The 21,183-nt window shown below is 32.3% G+C and overlaps 2 protein-coding genes across 4 annotated transcripts in view; one reads left to right on the top strand and one right to left on the bottom strand.

The window, feature by feature from the left end:
* Positions 1-1,099: 1,099 nt before the first annotated feature.
* Positions 1,100-5,340, bottom strand: LOC143071155 (large ribosomal subunit protein eL36-like). 2 transcript variants are annotated; one of them, XM_076245291.1, is made up of 4 exons: positions 5,317-5,340; positions 3,772-3,875; positions 3,132-3,266; positions 1,100-1,212 (listed from the first exon to the last, which is right to left on the bottom strand). In XM_076245291.1, exons 2-4 carry the CDS (start codon positions 3,871-3,873, stop codon positions 1,126-1,128), a joined length of 324 nt encoding a protein of 107 aa, XP_076101406.1. In that variant the 5' UTR covers positions 3,874-3,875; positions 5,317-5,340; the 3' UTR covers positions 1,100-1,125. The 2 variants fall into 2 exon arrangements, with proteins under 2 accessions (XP_076101406.1, XP_076101404.1); XM_076245289.1 differs by lacking the exon at positions 5,317-5,340 and adding an exon at positions 4,547-4,697.
* A 3,301-nt stretch (positions 5,341-8,641) lies between these two features.
* The window catches only part of LOC143071156 (uncharacterized), a 51,153-nt gene continuing 38,611 nt past the window's right edge, over positions 8,642-21,183 (top strand). Inside the window, exons 1-7 of one of the 2 annotated variants that reach the window (XM_076245292.1) lie at positions 8,642-8,727; positions 12,337-12,390; positions 15,121-15,412; positions 16,785-16,864; positions 18,755-18,924; positions 19,807-19,853; positions 20,379-20,517. In XM_076245292.1, the coding sequence (XP_076101407.1) occupies positions 12,368-12,390; positions 15,121-15,412; positions 16,785-16,864; positions 18,755-18,924; positions 19,807-19,853; positions 20,379-20,517 (751 nt within the window). In that variant the 5' untranslated portion in view covers positions 8,642-8,727; positions 12,337-12,367. Of the gene's footprint in view, positions 8,766-12,336; positions 12,391-15,120; positions 15,413-16,784; positions 16,865-18,754; positions 18,925-19,806; positions 19,854-20,378; positions 20,518-21,183 lie in introns of both variants that reach the window. The other variant, XM_076245293.1, reaches the window with a different exon arrangement.

Here is a 21,183-nt window from a genome sequence, read left to right on the forward strand (position 1 = left end):
AACCCTACCTTCCTTTAGTGGTCATAAAGCTTGTATTTAAATTTCAAAGATTTCTATTTACTTAAACTAAAGTTATGGTGCGAAAACCAAGAATAATGCTTACTTGGGCCCCTTTTTAGCCCCTAATTCCTAAACTGTTCAGACCTCAACTCCCAAAATCAATACCAACCTTCCTTTAGGGGTCATAAACCTTGTGTTTAAATTTCATTGATTTCTATTTACTTAAACTAAAGTTATTGTGCGAAAACCAAGAATAATGCTTATTTGGGCCCTAATTCCTAAACTGTTAGAACCAAAACTCCCAAAATCAATCCCAACCTTCCTTTTGTGGTAATAAACCTTGTGTCAAAATTTAATAGATTTCTATTTACTTAAACTTAAGTTATTTTGCGAAAAACCAAGAAAATGCTTATTTGGGCCCTTTTTGGCCCCTAATTCCTAAATGTTGGGATCAAAACTCCCAAAATCAATCCCAACCTTCCTTTTTTGGTCATAAACCTTGTGTTAAAATTTCATAGATTTCTATATTCACTTTTACTAAAGTTAGAGTGCAAAAACTAAAAGTATTCGGACGACGATGACGACGCCAACGTGATAGCAATATACGACGAAAAATTCAAATTTTTGCGGTCGTATAAAAAGTATGGAAAACTGATTTGCCAAACTGTTTGATTGAAAGACAGATGGACAGTGCAAACCTAAAGTCCCCTTCAACCTCATCTGTAGGGGACCTATAGAATCAAAGACACACTAACTTCCTTATCTTTACTAGCTCTTTAAAAGCAAAAGTTGAATGCTGGACATTGCTGGTCTCTATGGTTTTGAAAAGATGACACAGATTGGTTGTACAATGAGTGTTAGAACTAAGGTGGATCATAAAATGAGTGCCGACTTCAGACATGAACATTGTTTCAAAAGTAACTTTTCCAATAATTGACAAATAAAATCATAAAACAATTGCTGTGACTAGCAAATTTTAACCCAAACTTTCACTGAACTTTGACAATTTAAAGAGTATAGGAGGGACTATAAACAATTATCCTGATAAGCCAAATAAAGAATAAAAGGGATGCTTTCAGTATTGGCAACAAAACCATCAGATTTTTTTATTCCTTTATTTGCAGTTTATTTATGTTGTTGAGCTTTCCTCATCTTCTGTAAGACTGATTGCATTTCTTCCCTCTTCTTCTTTCCTCTGAAGTGAGTTCCTAACTGTAAAAATAAAGCATATAATTGAACTATATGTCACTTTTATTTTTCTCTTACTAAGAATCAGATCTTTATAGTTTGCTCAGGTTTATTAGCTTAGTGGAACAAATAGGAAAGAAGCAACCCCTTAGGTAGATTTGCTTGGACCAATTAACCTTCTGTAAATAAGATAGCTTATAGCATATTATACATGTACAAAGAACCTTTTATTTAAATAAAATACTTTCTCTGGTACTTTTGGTCCCTCATATTTCTTTGGCTTTATTCAAGCCATCAAATAAACTGTTCATTATTTCAAGATTGCAAAATTAAATCCTTGACTTAAATCTGTATTAGTCAGCAGTAAACTTCAATATGGTTGATATTCTAAAATCTTTGCTTGTCATTTTTTTAATCATCATACATGTATACCTAGCATCTACATTTGTATTCACAGAGACTGAAATGTTTGTATCTATATATTGACACAATTTGTAGTGCATTTTATTGAAATTATTAATAATAAAGGTTTTTATGAGAGTAGTGATGTCTTAACCCTTGTCATGCTGAATTGTTTTCAGAAATTGTCTAAAATTTGAGTATTTGCAAAAATATGCAAATAAGCTGTACCCTGATGCTGATGCATACTGATTGCATTAAATCTAAGATAGGGGATCACGGAATGGGGAGATCGGGGTAAGGAGGCTGGCATGGATGGGCAGGAATTTTCCCCAAAGTTGGTCCTCAGGTGCAAAAAGCCTCAATTTTGACATTTTTCTGTTCTTTTTCTCGACCTTGAAGTCTGAGAGATGCTAATAAATGCATCCAACTGTAATTTACATGTAGATTGGACCCCAGTGAACCCATTTATCACAACAGTTGTAAGGTTGGTGTGAAACTGATCTACTAGATTCATCAGTTAAAAGAAGGTCATGTGCTTCAAAATTAAAAAAAAATCCGATTTTTTTCAGATTTTGAACTTGCAACCGGAAGTAGTCGTTTCCTTGGCGTACATGTATTTTGATTATAAACACAATCAGTCGTTATATGCCTTTGTGTTAACAGTATAAATTTAAGTCTCATAACTCCTTGTTTTAGACCTCAAAGGTAAGCCCACCCCTCCAAAAAACACAATTTTGTCCGATTTCAAATTTTGAAGTTCGTATTTGAGCTCAAAATGAATATTCAAAGTGAGAAACATGACAATCAATAGTGTCAGATTGAGGAAACATGCACACACTAAGAATTAAATGGCATTATAATGACCTCCAAATGTATGGAGAGCCATTAATGCCAAATAACTGTGATCTGGGTACGGTCGTAATATTACGGCCCCCGCACGACAAGGGTAAAAACTCCTCCAAACAGAACTAGTAAATGTTTTGAAAAATTACGATTACAATGTTAAATTAAAAATACACCTGAAAAAGACTGACAAATCCACATCAACTACTACAACTAAATATTCTACGACAATTCATTTTTGATGAGGGGGTATTTCCTACTTCTAAAATGTATATATTTTTAAAAACTTCTTTTTCATTTAATATATTACTTACAGTTACAAACATTTTTTTTTAATTATAAAACTCAGTGTAGTATTTAATTTAAAACAACACTGATTTTTAATTTACTTTTTTTACTTTTCTTTTGAAACCAATCATTTGCTTTTAAGAAATTTAGAATTTAAACTATTCATTGTGGGAGATTAACTCCGGACATATTTTAGTATATTTCTCATGTTGGGTATGACCAGATTAAATCAACATTTTCATATTTGATCACCAGCAATCCTTGTATTTCCTGTCAATTACAATGTTGTAAAAGGTCAAATAACTCAAACCCAGCCCAAGAGATTTTAAACATGCACCAATATGATATTATATTTTTAATACAGTGTAAAATTATGAACTAACAAATATATATCAAAATATAAAACCTACCCTCCTTTTTGCGAATTTCAATGCCCTTTTATCTTTTGAAATTCTCAACAATTCCTGCATTCTTTTTTCATATGGGGCAAAACCAGCAATTTCTCTGACTAAATCTCTTACAAATTTGGCATGCTTTGTGGCTCTCTGAAATAAAGATTAAAAAAATGTATATATATTCACCAGATAACTCAGAAGCTGTCTAACAACAGGCTCCCAAAATGGACAAGCTCAACATTTATTAGGTTACAGGATTATCATGAAGTCAAATATTGGCAACTCAGGAAAAGCTTATTTCACATCATCAATTTTGGAATATGATATTAACAAATAGAGCTATTTACCATCACACTGAAAATTACAAATTATTTTGTGTTTTCATCTGTCATTAAATACAAAATGTAAGTGTTGGTAGACCAGTAACAGTTGAACACCCTTATTTTTGCCTAAGTTAGATAGGTCATTTACATCATCGTGGCATGTTTGACAATCGTAAAATATAAAATTTTAAAGACATTAATATATAGCAGTTCAATCTTCCTTCTTTTAAATTGCCTTTTTTCCATAAATGATGAAGATTTGATAACATTTTATTAAATATACAATGTACTTATTATTGCCTCAAATAAAATCATGTTTAGAATGTACTTACACCTTTTCTGTATGAAGGTTTAGCCTTTCTTGGGTTGCTGTCAACTTTTGTTACTTTATGGCCTTTGTTAAGGCCAATGGCCATCTGGTATCGAACAGCCATTTCTGAAATATATTATTGCAGTATAATTACCAAAAGCAATGAATTAATAAATTCAGGAATGTTTCTATTAAATCATTCACAGTCTCAATGGTCACAATTCAACAACTGCAGTAGTGTATGTAAAATAAATGAAGTCAATGGAACCAACATGATGTCTCCACTTCCATACAACTTTATAAAGGGGCACAACTTGAGAACAGTAAAAGGTGTTTTCAGGTAACAAGCTTGAGTACAAGTTTCATAACATTTGGTTGAGGGAAACAAAAAGTTCCAAAGAGGCATGTAAACACGGACTGTCAAAGATAACTCTGCTTGTCTGGCAAATTGCCGTTGGGCATCAGAGTAATCTGAGACTACTAGCAGTCTTCGATTTTAGACACAAGTCTGACGGTTCTGGCCAGTAAAATCGGCCACGGACTTGTTAAATGTTGTTCCTTGGAGGCCTGACGGGGCTTGTAGATTTTTAGGAAGTTGGTGCGCTCTTTGTCTTTGGTGATGATAGCTCATTAAAATCAGTATGTTTAATCCATGAAAAAATGTGCGCTTTTTCTCTTGAATTATACGTAATGCTTTTATTACCGGTATGCAGGATTTTACATCTAATTTCTCAAAAATTTCGGGGGGGGGGGGGGATGCCCCCAGACCCCCCTAACAAATTTGCTGTGCAGCTCACCTGTGATAGTGTATTGTGGGAACTTGTAAAATTTTAAAACCACAAGTCCACATGACTTGTACCTGTAAAAGTTAAGTGTGAAGACTGTAGTGATTAAGCCAAGGGTGACACTAAATGTTCCATCTGGTAATGGCATGGGCACATATAAAAGAGTTACATATACTTTATCAATCAATAAACTTGGAGCCTTTTCTTACAAATGACAGACTTATACATTTTACTTGAGAGACATTTATAGATCAATGAGATTAGAACATGCTCCCCTTTTCAGTGAATGAATAATGCATTTAGCACCACAAAATTTACTTAAAACCAATTCACCTGAACAAGGTGTTATGCATTGTTGCCTAATTTACAAAATTAGTATGAACAGTTTTTTTCAGAAAACAAAAAAAATACAAATGAAATGGGCATTTTAGTGTACATTTATAGTTCTCATAATAAATATATAGGAATCCCCATGTTCAATGTCATATAGATTATGTACTGTCTAGTAAACTTTAAACAGACTAGCATATGGCATCATTTTCAGACATGCATAATAACTACAGGAATTTCAGTCCCCAAATGGAACTCTCAACATGAAAGTGAAAGCTTATTGCGTTATTTGCCCTTCCTACTGTAAAATTGTCTATGCAAACGTTGTTACATTTTATGAACTCTTTCACTTACTAATTGTTGTTTCGTTTAAAAAAGATAATTTAATAAGTATGCTTATTTAGAGAGGATTACTTTAGATTTAAAAATATAGGCATAAAAACATTACGAACCGATGGATTCTAAACCGGAAAAGGAAGTTGAACCATTTGGGATGAATAAAGCTGTCAACCGCTTGTTCTTTCAGAGAACTAATTATAATACAACAAGAAACCAATTCATTGGAAAATAACGAAGTGACACACTAAGGTCGTACTGATTGAAAGAATGTAGTAGGGCCATAGTTATTATATTTTTAGTTTTACGAAATTTTTTGACAAAACCAATGGGTAGGAGGACGAAAAAAAAAAAAAAAAAACTGCTGCTGCTGATTTTTTTTTTTAATACCAACTGTCAATATCAAAATTTTTTTTTTTTTTATTTCACCAGGAGATTTTCTACTAGTGTAACAACTATTTTTTTTTTCTTGACAAGGTTTGAATTGAAAATCAATGTGCAACAACTTACTAAATCACCAAGAGCATAAATTTAGATTCTTTCATGCAGTTATGAACTAAAAATTATTTTTTTTTGCATGTAAAACACTGGGTCGGAGGAGAAAAAAAAAATAAAAATCAACATTTTTGATTTTATTTTTTTTCCTATTTGGCAAAAATTAGGGTAGGAGGGTTCGTAAAACTAAAAATAAAAAAACTACGGCCTAGCCCAACTTACTTAATAAATGTCAAAAACCGAAAATTTCAATTAAAAAATGTTAAAATACAACTAGTAACTACATAACCACCACACAGTCACTATAGTATCACAAGGATTTGTATTCAAATCCTTGAGTATCATAATTACAATAAGTCAAGATTGTAAATTCTATAATCAATAACCAATACTCCATGCCACAATAACTATAATTCACACAAATTATGTCGAACAAACCAATGTTAACACTCTGAAAACTCTAGAAAAACTTTATGTATAATTGAGCCATACTTTTTTGTGTAAAAAGTTACAAATATTTCAAAATAAATCTGTTAGATTTATTACAGATATGGGAAATAGAACTTCTGTAAATTTTAATGTATTAAATAGCATTGGTTTCTTCAAGGATTTGTATACTAAGGCTAAACAAATCCTTGGTTTCTTGAATGTAGAAAATAGAGTTTAAACAATTTTAAAAGACTCAGCCATGTTCATAACAATTTATAACAAAAGCCACGGCTTACTTTATGCAGAGACATATATGTGTATATGACGTATATAATGGGTCATTTTCAAAAAATGTCGAATTTTCAGTACACTCATGCTAATTTTTTTATTTTTAATGGAAATTTCAGATGTAATGGTTTAAATGAAAGCTTGTCGGATTTGTGATTCAGAACATTAATAATAAACACACCTTACATCTATTTCGATAAGATTAAACTGCATTTAAGTCCGATTTTGGGGGTATTTGTGTGCCTACAGTGTCAGAAAAACACATTTCAAATAATTTTTTCCCGATTTTCTGATCGCCTTGATATCTGCAAAAGGGACTTTTAAGAACGAGAATTTTTACTCTAACGAAAAATCGTAGCTTCTTTATCATTGTATGTAACATATTATCTACAAACTAAATTCAATCAGCGTACGGGAGGTTCATGTCCATCCTGTTACCGCTACTTAAATCAGCCGCTAAATTATTCTCCCTATGAATATTGAATCAGTCAGTGTTGATTTCAAAAGTGCAAAGTAATCTTTACATTGTAAAACCCCTCGTTTCTTGAACGACAGTGTAGAGAAAAGAAATTTCAAGTCATTTGGTGAAAAAAATAGAGTGTACTTTTTTTCATGTCTATGCTGTTACCAACAATTTTGATTAATTACACCAACAGTATGCTTGTGAAAAGTGCAATAACGTGTAGGAAACCAAATTCACAATAGAAAACCATAATCACTTCACCAAAGGGAGTAGTTATTTCACAACAGCAATCAAAAACGAAGAAATGTGTCTATCCTGTTATGTCTATCCTGTTACTATGGTTGCTATGGTTACAGTAACAGGATAGACAATTGTAGACAAAAACGTCGTTATTTTTTTTATCTTAACATAAAGGTGCAAAACGAATGAAATATTTCGTTGTTTGAACTCATCTTAAGGTTATAACGTCTTAATCTTCCCAATTAAGCATTTTCAGGTGCAATACTGAAATCGGTAACAGGATAGACTTTTAAATATAGTGATATATATGTTACCAATGAAATAAAGAGAAAAGTAAACTAACTTATGAGGGTTTTACTTGATGTTGAGTTTATTTGAAAGGGTGAGAAAAAAAAAAAAAAACGAACAATATAAATTGCTATCTTAGACTTGCATTACTGGTGGTAATTTTTACCGAACCTTTGAAAACCAATTTTTAGAGGCATTTTTCAGTACAACCTGGAAAATTGGCAAATAATCCATTATTTTACATAATGAATATATATATAGAAGTTTATTCTCTTGAAAACAATCTAATTGGCTACGTAAAACAAGCTATACATTTTATCTAAACCTTTTCTTGATAACCCAAAATTTCTTTTGAAAATGGTAACAGGATAGACAAAATATTGTACCACCGATCAAAAAATGTTTCAAGATATTCTTGTATGACATTATAAAGATTGCATCTTTTAATATGTTGTTCTTAAACTGAGTACTGTTTGTTTTGATTGGCTTATGTAGAGCAAAGACGTATAACTAACTAACATACAATATACGTCCTTGTGTAGAGGGTTGTTTGAATAAGTAACTTTTAATATATTTTTCAATTTCAAAATTCGACATTTTTTGAAAATGACCCATATAGTAGTCTCAGAGTGAATACAATTTTTTATAGGCCCGCTACCGCCAATAAAATGGCGACAGAAATTAACATTTTATTACAATGCTATAGACTAAAGGGCCATTCATTTCAAGTTCAATAATGAATGAATCCCATTTTATTAAAACAAAAATAACTATCAAGGAAAAAGTACATCTGACACGTCACAGCGCAAAATAATTAGAATGTCAATATCTACTTATTACTTTGTAAACCAGTAAATTCTCAGTCGACTCTTTATAGGTGTTATTACAATAACAAAGTTTTAAAATTATTTTTATGTTTTAAACTTTTGTTTATTATCTTACAAATATATTATAGACATGCAAAGAGAAACTTGGAACAGCAAGAATGATTAGTAGGACCTGAGACTACTATAACACATAGTTATAGTAGTCTCAGGTAGGACAAGATCTACAAAAATGCCAAATTTATAAATTATAATTTATGAAAAAAAATCTTATATAGGTCTAATTATTATAAACAAGTCTTTTAAAATATATATTGATAGTGTACTATTCCACGGCAAGTTATATTTTAAGTTTACTTTTACTTTATTATTCTTATTTGTGCGTTGTTGTTGATAATTTATCATAACCAGCCTCAAAAGAAACAATCTGACTAGAGCATTATATTTTGCACAAATGAACGGCGCGAGAAATAAACAACAGAACAGCAAAGAGAAGTCAAGTAAATGCTTGTATAATTATTCTGTTTGATTGTAGAGGGTAAAACTTTCCATTAATGACTAAGAAATATATTATGGTTTCGATAATTCTACATTTTAAGAAGATGAGTGTCTTAGCCTTGGGGAGTGTATCCCCCTTTTTTCTAAATATTTTTTTGTGTTAGATTTTTTTTTTTTTTTGACAATTTTTTTTGTTTAACCTTTAAATTAACTCAATGTGTCATTTCTTTTTATTCATAAGTTTTAAAAATTATAACAGTAGTTTTACACTCTTCAAGTGTCTCTTTAGTCTTTAGTGATTTAGTGAGTGTCAACTTGACACTATAATCTCTTTGTATTTAGATCACTCTGGTGATTTTATGTCGCTAATGTATACAACTTGGATTTGGGACATCATGGTACATGTATAAATTACCTGAAACTAGTCTCTGAATGACCTGAGTCAGTCTCTGAATAAACTGATTTCATATGTTTCGACATAATATCTTCATGGTGTAGAATGGTAACAGACTTATTGGGTTTTTTTCAGCGTTTCCGCAGTAATAAAGTTTTGCAATGGACTTATCACGATTTGAAATGACAACATTTGGTCGAAGTAGTTATTTCTTTTGACTTGTATTAAAGCAGAATTGACATTTCCAAATAAGCTTAATGTCACGGAATGGGGAAATTATTTATTTTGCTGGATATCTAATCATATATTCATGGGAAGATACGATTTATTTCAAATTGTTTCCACCTACGTGGTACCCGAACTTGGAAACAAACATTTTTCATGGAAAGATGTCAAATTGAAGCGTGTTTTAAGCATGCTGTTTTCTTTTCCAAGTAAATTTTTGGTAATTATTCATTAAATGTAGACATTTTCCCTTTCAGAACTGTTCCATTCACTATTAAGGTCTTACATGTAAATGATGGTTAATTTGGAAAATGTATGGCACCAGACTTTTTGTGTTATTGGCACTGGACTTTTTGTGCCAAATGAATACGAAGACTCATATCTTCTCAGTCAGTCCATGTGTTTACTCCACCTGGGTCATGTTCAACACTTCTTTCTTTATACATTAATCACACATCACACAATAATATAATTTATTAATCCACAAAAATATACTGAGCCAAAAAAGTTTAGCAACACTTTTTTTTTTTGGTTTTTTTTGTTGTTGTTTTTGGAAAAAAATTATTTAAACATCATTGATATAATCCTTAGTTTTACCTGTAATTCGAAACTGGCGAACTTTTTTCCTGGTGATCGATTTCGCGCCATTTCAGCTTTGCATGTGTAATTGATGTTTTACCTTCTGTTCCTGTACTTTAAAAACGATATTAAAAAAATCTTTTTCACTAACGTTCAGAAACACACCATTGGTAAGAAAAACACATACACTTTTGAAAAAAATGCATAGGGCATCAACTAGGCCTCCCCAAAAATGACCGTCAGAAAGCTCTTGGAATTATTGATGCCGGAATGAATGTTGCTGACATCGTGGCTCAATTCAATGTGCATAAAGCAACAGTTTAGAGATTAACAAACAGATTTCGACGAATTGCAACTGCACAGGATAGGTCGATATCTCGTAGACCAAAAAAAAATATCGTCAAGGGAGGAGCGCTACTTTCGCATTACGTCAACACGTGAGAAGTTTTTTCCGGCCACAAAAGTAGTGCATTGAATAAGGGCAGCTGCTGGTGTGACTGCAAATCCTGCAATGGTGCACTTAGGGCATGGCTGAGAAATTGATTTTGAATAACACTATACTCATTTCCGCATTTTGACCCTCCCGCGCTCCATACAAAGAAAATCCTAATGAATGTTAGTGATAAACATTCATGTTGCTTCTGCCATGTCGTAATTCCATTTTGTTATTATTAAACCTATATGTTGTTATGATTTTGTAATAAAATAAAATTTCACATTTTTGTTGCTAAACTTTTTTGGCTCAGTATAGTTGGAACTTCCAACTCACTTTCGTAGTCGGAAGTCCCCTTTTCCATTTTAATAAAAGTTTTACTTTTCTTTAAACATGTTAAAGATGTGCTAGTAATTGATGGTACTATAAAGAGGTATTGTAGATTGTTTTGTATTGTTATTGATTTGTTCGACACCTACATTCCTACGACTAAAGCTGGGTTGATGCGAATATTGGGTTTCAACCCCCAAAATTGTGATGCTAATTGTGGTCCTAATGCTCCCCAATTAAAAATAAATACTGACAGTGACGCTTCTATAATGGTCCCTTATTGAGTGTTGCTCATTTCGAATATGATGTCATTAGAAGAATCAACTCATCTTGAGGTTATCAGATGAAATGTTTTAATGTTTTTATGTATTTTGCACTTAATTATTCTCTATGAGCGTACCAGAAAAAAACAAAGTTTCACAAGATCGCCTCCGGTTTGGTTTGTTTAGCCATAGGCTGGACAGGATCTTTTTCCTTTTTACCCTGGTAAAAAAATAAAAATGCAATAAGTCCTGTACATGTGCTCAATATACCCCAACAGTTTGATGCCAAAAAACACGTCAATTTAGGGAAACCTGATTAGTCCGCTGCCAAGCAATTTTAAAAAGCTTTTATATATAATATTTTTTGTTTTTGAATGCACACAAGTGGTTCTTATATGTATTTTGCATGAAATAAAGGAGCACTAAAAGTCCACATTCTAATATACTGTGTATTTAAACAGAAACCGCACCATTATTTGCTTTGTTCGGCCGGTTGTCCTGTTAAGTGTGGAAAAAGCCATGAGTGGTACCGAAGCAAAATGAAAAATTTTGCAAACTTAGATCATGGGTGCCATCCGTGATCATATAAACATAAACACTTACGACTTCTTTTCATCTATTTGGCTCATTTTCTGTCACACTGTCTGGAAACAAAGCGTGATAAGTCCGTTGCCGAACTCAATTAGTGCGGAGACGCTGACAAAACCTGATAAGTCCTTTACCATTCTACACAGTGATTTTGTCAGTTTGAATCTCGGTCAGTTCTCCCCTTTCACTTTCGCACCCTACACATTTGCACCCAAAGCCCATTCACACTCAAAGTCCATTCGCTCCTACATGTTCAAACCCTTTTTATTGCTTTTGTGTTCAATAATTTTGTAATCGAGTTTTGGTAAGTGTAATATGCCATAAGTATTTAACAGCAATTCTGCCATAAAAAAATCTACATGCATGTATCTGATAATGATTGTGTTACTTCATGTATAATTTACAGTCAAATGACAGTTCATCATCACATCCTTTTTTTGCCAATATTGCAAGTTAACACCACACAGTTTAATCCTGAGTACAACATTCAATGAACATGTATTAAGACAAACCTGTGCAGCTGGGAAAGCTACATATACATGTAGGCGTGGCAGGAACTAGAAACATATTAAAAAGTTAAATATATTTCATTTCTGAAAAATATACAATTTTGGGTATTTTGTTTGAGAATCAGACTGGTCTCTCGTTTAGAGGTAGTGCTCAGTACATTTAAACCACTGATAAGTACTGCCTGAAATGAAGAACTTTTAAAGCAGTCATAGATTCTAATGTTCCCTTTTAAATTTCCTTCGAAAAAAGAAAGGAATGAATGAGTAACTTTTTAATTTTTTTTATACAGAGAAACAAATGAAGAAACAAAATATTAGAAGATGAGTGCTGAAGCTACAAAAAGGTACATGTATGTTAAGGCAAAGAAAATACATTTATGTAGCTAGTGTATATATATATATATATTACCCTCTATCAACTACATTGAGAATTTGAAAACTGATAAGTAAGAACACTTCTTTATTCATCGGTGTACCAACAACTGTTGTTTATTTGGTGACTTTCATTTAATTTAGTGTTTGAAAATTGATTCTATTTGAACTCCTTCCCGCCACACGAGCACAATGAGCAACTCAAGTGATACACCCCATCGTATAAATGTGGACTTTGAGGACATTGCAAAGTGTTTTGCACATCAATAATGAAGTTGAAATGTTGAAGACAAAACAAACTGAGATGGAAAGAAGAGTTTGATTGAAAAGGAACAAACTGAACGATTGAAGCTAGAAATATGGGGCGTAAGTGGAATGTTGTTATCAGAGGTGTACAAGGAAATCCCAACCATCGAGAACTGCCAAAGGTTACAGAGGCATTCACTAGAGTCTTTCTGAAGAATACACTTAACATCCCACCAGAATGTCTGGTGATAAGGACAGACGTTTTATTATGCTAAGACTATCGAGTCAGATCGACCGAGATGACATTCTAAAGGCAGCCATAAAATTACCGCCTCGCTCAGGATATAGTGTCGTGCCAGATCTACGGCCCAGTCTCTCCGTTCGCTGAGGTGAACTCTTGAAGGAACGACAGGATTTGTCACAAGAATCCAGAAGGAAAACGAAATTGGTATACCTACGAGATGCTCCATTTTTGAAGCTTGTCACCAAGCGTTCATAGATTACAACAATTATTTACAATGTGCATAATAAAAGTTTGTTTTTTCAGCTATGTTTGAATTATGTGTTATTTACATTCATGACATTTATTGTCATTATGTATTGCCTGGGTGTCCTCGTCGAGGTCCGCGTTTTTAAAAATCAGCTGTTTTAATCACATGGTTTGTTTGTACAATTGAAATATACAAGTGCTCTCATAGATGTCCGCATTCAAGAAACAATAACAAAGATGGCGACCCCCATGTGTCTGAAAATTTCTTGTAACCCCAAATAGTTTAAGGTGTAATTACCACATTCTACAATAGTAACAGGCATGTACTAGACTCAATAAATATGGGCGCTCGGTAAGAAAAACTTGGCAACATTCCAACAACAACTTTTTGTTTGACCGCAATTTGGCAAAATTTATAAATATTGCAAACAATTTCTATTTTGCAAACCATGCATCATACTCACATGTATATACAAATCCAGCAGTAGGCTCATTTGAAATATTTCAATAATAACATCTTTACAGTGAATGATAAAGGTAATCCGGGAACGCATTTACATCCAAGCTCAGGGTGTGTTTTGTTATTTTGTTCAATCATTTTTCCCTTAACTTTCATTCTCTTACATGAGACAAAATTACATAAACTGTAGATTCTAAAATTCTCAAGCTAAAAAGAAAAGAACAGGAGAGCATAGTATGACTTTGTTGTCCTTGATATGGAATGGCAGCACAGGGAATCACCTCTGTGGGGTTCAACTTAGGGGGTTTATTTATTTCAAAAATATTTTTTTTCACTTATTACATTTTTGTATGCATAAGATTTGTTGTGTTTAGGTTGAACTTGTCAGTGTCAGGGAATAGGGATAAGAAAACTATTTGTTTTCATGCTGCACAACTTGAATATATGCCTATGAATTTGATATATTGATTAAATTTGTCTTCATATCTTTTATTGACAATTATTATTTGTTAAAGCAATTGATTTATTTGATTACATATACATGATATACATGTATAAGCATATATACAACTTAGTTCAATATTTTAGTACTATGGCAGTTACTATAGGGGCTCATAATTGCAGGGGACTGTCAGAAGAAGTAAAACGCAGAGATATTTTTGATAGATGTAATAAACTATTTTATGTAATACACATTGTACAAAAGAAAGAGAAAATAAATGGAGAAATGAATGGGGATATCAAGCCTATTTTTGCTTGTTCACTGGACACAGCAAGGGAGTTGCTATACTTCTAAATAATAAATTCAAAGTTATAGTTCATAAAGAATACAAACATAAAGAGGGAAACTATTTAATTTTGGATATGACCATTCATGAGTATCGAATAACTTTAGCTGGTATATAGGGCCAAAATAATGATAATCCAGGTTTTTTCTCAGAACTCAAATATTCAAAATTCTTCAATAATTATGGCAGATGACTGGAATATAGTTCAAGATTATGAAATTGATACACTTAATTATAAAACAAAAAATAATGTGAAAGCGCACACTAAACTGATAGAAATATAGGATTCCTTTGACTTTGTAGATGTTTGGAGAGCAAATAACCAAGACAAGAAAAGATATACATGGAGAGGCCCAGAACATAAACAAAGTCGTTTAGACTATTTTTTGATATCCACTGATTTTGAATCCTTAGTAAATAAATCTGATATAGATATTAGTTATCGTTCTGACCATTCTCCTGTTTCTCTCAGTTTAAAATTTTGTAACCAAGAAAGGGGAGGGGTACTTGGAAATTCAATAATAGCTTACTACATGATACAAAAATGGTGTGAGGCAGGAATTTTTTTGTCAATGATTTACTGAATGAGAACAATGTATTTCTCTCTTTTAATCAATTTAAAGAAACATATGATATTGATACAAATTTTCTTCAATTCTATGGACTATGTGTCAAAAGATTTGCTCTAAATTTTAATATTTGATACTTTTATTTACAGAAGTTTCAAGTTTAAAAAGCCAGGTACTTCTTTGAGTTTGAACAAGAGAACTGATTCAACAACTTTCTCTAAAACCACCAGTCATGGGGAATCAGATATATCTACAAGAGTACCACCAGTGGCTTCTAACAACCAATCAAAAAGTTTCTACAGTGCACCACCACAGGCACTCAAGAATTATCCAATCACAGTTAATGATATTGATGATGACTTTGATATAGCTTCATCCACCTTTAGATCATCCAAGCAGAACGAAGGAGTTTATAATACAGCTGTTCAAAGCAAATCCTTGGTAGGTTGTTATCAATAAACACTACCTGATGATGTCCCCAAAGAAATATACTGTCGATTCTTTACTTTTCCTGGTATACCAATTTTTGTGTATTTCGTGGATTAAGTTGAATCACGAATTCAAATGTTCAATGATTATACAAATATAACAAGACAAGGTTACGTTTGCTATCAGTTTAATTAACGCTGCATAGGCCGATGTGTCCCATACCGTAAAATACACAAGTATATATACAGAATATAAACAGTGTCAAGGTTTCTATTAATTTGACCATTATAGTTTTAATTCTAAAGATACTGGGATGAATATCTAAAGTTGACTATAATTGACATGTTTTGACCAACCTGGAAATTGATGTTTGAAGAATACACATATGTCCAGTGTCTTAACTAATTGTTATTGCTACATGTCACCACCTGGTCTGCATGTAAACATGTTATATGCAACGTATGCAATATATAATCATAAATATAAATATAAATATTTATTTATATATTTTTTTAAGCCCATCATATTGTCACACAAATACCATAGGCATATTTGCAGATTTTAGCAAGACCAATATTATCAACTAAAATAAATTAATCAGCAGTAGTCCTGGTCCTATATGTTAAAGAAAAGATAATATACAATTAGTGTCTTTTGATGAGGTAAATATGCGGTTTTATTGACTTTTGAAAAAATGATATTCACTGAGGCCGACGGCCGAAGTGAATATCAGTTTTTCAAAAGTCAATAAAACCCCATATTTACCGAAACAAAAGACAGTAACTGTTTTATTCTATAGTCCGAGAGAAGAAAATGTATCTAATGACAAACATATACCAATTTTTTTTTTACATGAAACATTTTACCATAACCTTGCATGTAAAAGCGCGTGACGTTTAGCGCGGTGAATAACACTTTCACAGGTGAATATGCTTTTTTATTCAAAATCCAATTCATATAGAAAAGCCTACTAAAATAATACCAATATGGAATAATTGAATTTATCTTATTCAATAATACATAGTATTGCTGGGCAGGGGTATCCCTTGGGAATTCACTCGGTTCTCAGTTATTTGGAAATTATTTCGCGATTTGCTATCGTAATGGTCTTGTCTTGCACTTGTTAAAAATAAAAAGACACTTGCATGCTTGTGTATCATTGTATTGCATAGAAAATAAAAGCCTGAAATTTGGTAAATTGGAAAAAAAGTTGTCTGACTTTGACTTATCATGCTTATAGTCTCCTGTCTTGTTTGATTCCATTAAATAAGGATGGAAAAAAAGAAGTCAAAATTTGATTGAGTTTAGACAGAAACTACCTCTCCTGTACTTCATGTACTTCAATGCTTTGATTTAAAGTTTAAATATTGATATTATTTTTCAGAAAAATAAATTACAGACATCTATAACAAGTTTTGCCAAGAGTAAGCCAGATAAACCTGTAGCAACAGTAGCCCCTCACAGGTATTCTTTTCTAATTTATTTTGAGCTGTTACTGTGTTAATTTATATATGAATTAAAGTAGATGTCACTTGGGGTCAGTTTGCCAATATGACAATTATTCAAATATGTTCAAATGATGTGAATGTAAGCAATTATTGGCAACTGTAAGCTTAAGGCTTTCAACAGTTAATAGAAAAAAACCCATATAAATAGTATACGTAGGCTATGAAAGGGCCTTGCATAATAATGTGACAGAATTAAAAGCAGAAAAATGCTTAATTTATATGATAACATTGTTAATAAGGTATAGTCACCGTCACGTAAAATTAGCACCATGATTTGTCAAAATTTTGTTAAATATCAACCGTGTTCACTTGAGATGATGTTTTTTAATTAGCGGAAGAAAAATCCAGTCCAAATATCCACTACTGTCCTACCTGTCCTACCTTTTATTGTGTTTGCACTGTATAATCCTGACCTTCACATTTTTCAAGATTATTTACATTGTAAAACCGGCATCTTGGTTTCTATGAGGATCCCTTATTTAAATAAACATGATGAAAAGCTCTGAGAGACACTAGAAAATAGACAGCACGTGGAACCCCACGGCAACACTCCCGGTAATAACAATGTCGGATTCCACCATACAAAATAATCTGGGATTATGTGAAGGTCAGGATTATATAGTGCAAACACAATAAATGGTAGGACAGTAGTTGATTTTTTGAATGATATTTGATTCTGCTAAATGAAAAACGTCATCTTGAATGAACACGGTTGTTAGTTTAAAATTTTCAACCAAAAACATTGTGCCAATTTTACGTGACAGCGACTATACCGAAGATGGAAAAAAGTAATACGGATCACGAAAATTTTATTTGTATCTGACATCATAAACACTTTATAAGTCAATGAATATAGTTGAAATTAGAGTCAATAATAATTGATGCAACCAATTCAAAACGAACTTTGAAATTTAATTATCATTGTGCCTCAGTGGTCTTGTAATATGAAACTAAGAAGACATTGTTTGATTGCGGAAACTCTCCACGGGAGATCAAATGACAGAAGTTAATAACTATAGGTAACCATATGGCCATCAACAATAAGAAATACATGTACCACAGTCTACGGTGTTAGAGGTCCTGTGTTTCAACAGCATCTGTGTTAAACCAGATCATTGCTGCTTCTCCATGTAGCTCATGTCATGTAAGAGCTTAGACTGGTTGGTCATATGTTGGTTCTGAGTTGGGATAATTTGTTATGTGTATGGGTAGGGTGACATGTTTTTGACATGTGAGCTTGGCCATTAGAAATTCCACTCCAGTTGTCAGTATGGTATAAACAGGGAATAATCATAACTCATACCTATTTATGCCATAAGATTCATCATATACTTGTTGCTGGACTCTTTGTTAAAATTGTGATTATGTCAGATAAAGGGAAATCACATTTCAAGTCGAGAATTTTTGTTATGCAGATAAAAAAGCATTGTGACATCTAATTTCCATGGAGATTATTTCACTGTATTTCATGGTGTTGTTCATTAAGATTTATCACTAGGACAATTGTGTTACTTTTGAATTAAATGATAAGTGTATGAATTGTCATGGCCATGAATGCAATTTGTTGACTTTGATCTTACACACTCTTGGTTATTTTCCTACTTGAATGGTATGTAATTATGCAGACAACTGTGCAGTTTAGTGTGATGTCTATTTTCACTGAACTAGTACAATATTTTATTTAGGGGCCAGCTGAGGAACTGTGAAGGCTTACAGGTGTCAGATCTGCGTTGAAGACCCATTGTTGGCCTTCAGCTTTTGTCTGCTCTTTAATCTGGTTGTTGTCTCTTTGACATATTCACCATTTCCATTCTCAATTTTAACTCTTGTATTAATAATTTTTCAGTGCTCCTGTAAAGGTTGCCCCTATTGCTCCATGCATGGGAACTAAAAGGAAAGAGATTTCTCCTCTGTTAATGACCAATCAGAATGTGGCACATGACAATACAGTCATAAGTATGTTTGGAGAATCAGATGACGATGATGATGATGACCTCACAGACTTTGATATGCCAGGTTTGTACAGGGGAATACACCTTATCGCTATTTGTCCGCCATTACTGGATATCACACAGGTTCCCGTAAAATTTTGACGTCATAAAACAAAATATCTGACGCTACAATGGAAAAGTGATTGTTGTATGCGTCAAAAGTTCAAGCGACCGGGTCAGCCGGGATTAGTGATAAGAATTGTACAGAAATTATAATTTTGGAGAGAGTTTCTATCGGTCTTTGTATTTTTTCTTTAAAATTTTTACATGTCATATTAAAATTTAAAAATTGTCTGACAGTTAAAATTTCTTATTTTCTTGTTAACTCCCATATAACATGAGATTCTGGGAAAAAGTCTTCCAATTGGCTGAAATGGGAACCATTTTGTCTCTTGAGTTAAAACTACTTGCTCAAAAACCAAAATAAGAAGGAATTTTATATAAAAGGTCTTCTACAAGCCTCTTTATTTCTTTCTAACTTAATAGAAAGCATGGCTGAAGGGGCATTCTCAGGATTAACTAATTTTCTAACCTTTTTGAAACTTTACTGCATTAACACTTGGAAGACACTAATTGTTATCATCAATGTCTATTAAGATTAAAGGATTATGACAATAGTTACCAGTCACAACTAAAAGGAAGTCTTAATTTATGCATCTTGTCATACACTGCTTGGCCCATGCTATATCAAATTAAAAGTAGTAGTATATTTATGCAAGTTTTTATATATTAATCCTGACTGCCCTTTAAAAAACAAAGAAAGTCAAGCTAAAGTCATTTCTTTGGAAATTCTGGGTTAAATATTTCAGCTAGCAATTCAGGCTCATAGTTAAAATTCTGAACACTTAGAAAACACATATATATTGTATGTACTGGAAAACTTATTTGCTGTGATGTTATTTTTCAGTATCTCCAACTTTGATGAGGAAAAGTGATGGATTATTGTTGTCACAGGTAAGGCATTGTTTTAATCAGAATAGTATGGAGGAATCAATTAAAATTTGAAGATTTTTTTATTATGGTTAATCTAAAATTATATATACATTACATTTTTTTTTTTATGTTTCATGATGAATTAAAGGTAAAATCATTTCTAATGATGGGTTATAATGTAAAAATTATACTCATTTAGTCTTGTTCATAATTGTTGAAACTGGATTCACAAATTGTTTTAAAAATTCTAATGTTTGGTTTAGGGACCATTCGCTATCTAGACTAATTATACATATGTTCATTAAATTACCATAAATTTGTATTGTATGATTTGGTTTTGGAAAGGATTATAAAATATAACAAGCTTATTCTTTAACACAAGAGCACAATTCAGTATTGTAATATGCATTTCTTCAGCTAAACAGATGCTCTAATTTCTAGAAACAAGATGGTATTTTGTAATTCCCTGTTAGCCAAGATGATTCAAGATATTTCAGAGGAGAACACTTTGACCTTATATGTATTTTGAAGTCTTCTATTGTTTAGAGACCCTCCACAGAAAAGAGAACAAATAGTGTTGAACAACAGACAAAGAGAAGACGGACACTACCAATTACAGATAGTGACGAAGAAACACAGATGGATGAATTTACCTCAGGAATCAATGACCATCATGTGATAAATGGTATTTAGGAAACTTATTGTATCTATAAAATTATAATAGATATAAGAAGAAGTGGTATGATTGCCAATGAGACAACTCTCCACAAGAGAGGCCTAAATTAAAATATTGTTTGTTTGCCCTTTTCCGACCTTATGTTTTGAAACAGGGTAGGCAGGTATGTAAAATATTTTATTTTAAAGATACAAAATCTGCATGATATCATTTTGTCTGTATTGTTTTTGTTTTTAATTATGCTTTTGCTAATAAGTTTCTGGGACTATTAGTATAATAGTCCCAGGAAGTTTTGAAAAATTATCATGAAGAATGTGAAGTTAATTCATATGCAAGACTATTTTGTTTAAAATATCAAAATATAGGGCTGTGTGGCATATTTTCAACGTTTATATGCCTAGAACTTTTAAGTGTTTTATCTTACACTAATATTCTGTACTACGTACCTTGTACGCTTACCTCGACCTAAAAGTTTCTGTAAGAGATAAATTTGTCCTGGTAAAATATGTCCGGGGAGACATGCATTACTAGTAAAAAAAGTCCCTAGAGTGTTTGAATTTTCAAGTGTGCCTGTGTTTCCTATAAAAATGCTACAAGACCTGAAACTCAATTGTCATGTATTTTACATCGCATTTATAAATGATCTGTTTATTGTATGGAAAAACTTGGCGATTT

The sequence above is a fragment of the Mytilus galloprovincialis genome, chromosome 4 (assembly GCF_965363235.1).
Source record: "Mytilus galloprovincialis chromosome 4, xbMytGall1.hap1.1, whole genome shotgun sequence".
Taxonomy (NCBI): domain Eukaryota; kingdom Metazoa; phylum Mollusca; class Bivalvia; order Mytilida; family Mytilidae; genus Mytilus; species Mytilus galloprovincialis.

Bases quoted from the DNA above. Each gene is read 5' to 3' on its own strand.
- LOC143071155 (XM_076245289.1), bottom strand. From the start codon at position 4,682: ATGCCATTACCAGATGGAACATTTAGTGTCACCCTTGGCTTAATCACT. The intron at 3,876-4,546 runs GTGAGCTGCACA...AATATATTTCAG, and splicing joins CCCACAATACACTATCACAG to AAATGGCTGTTCGATACCAG. The intron at 3,267-3,771 runs GTAAGTACATTC...TCTTTATTTCAG, and splicing joins AACCTTCATACAGAAAAGGT to AGAGCCACAAAGCATGCCAA.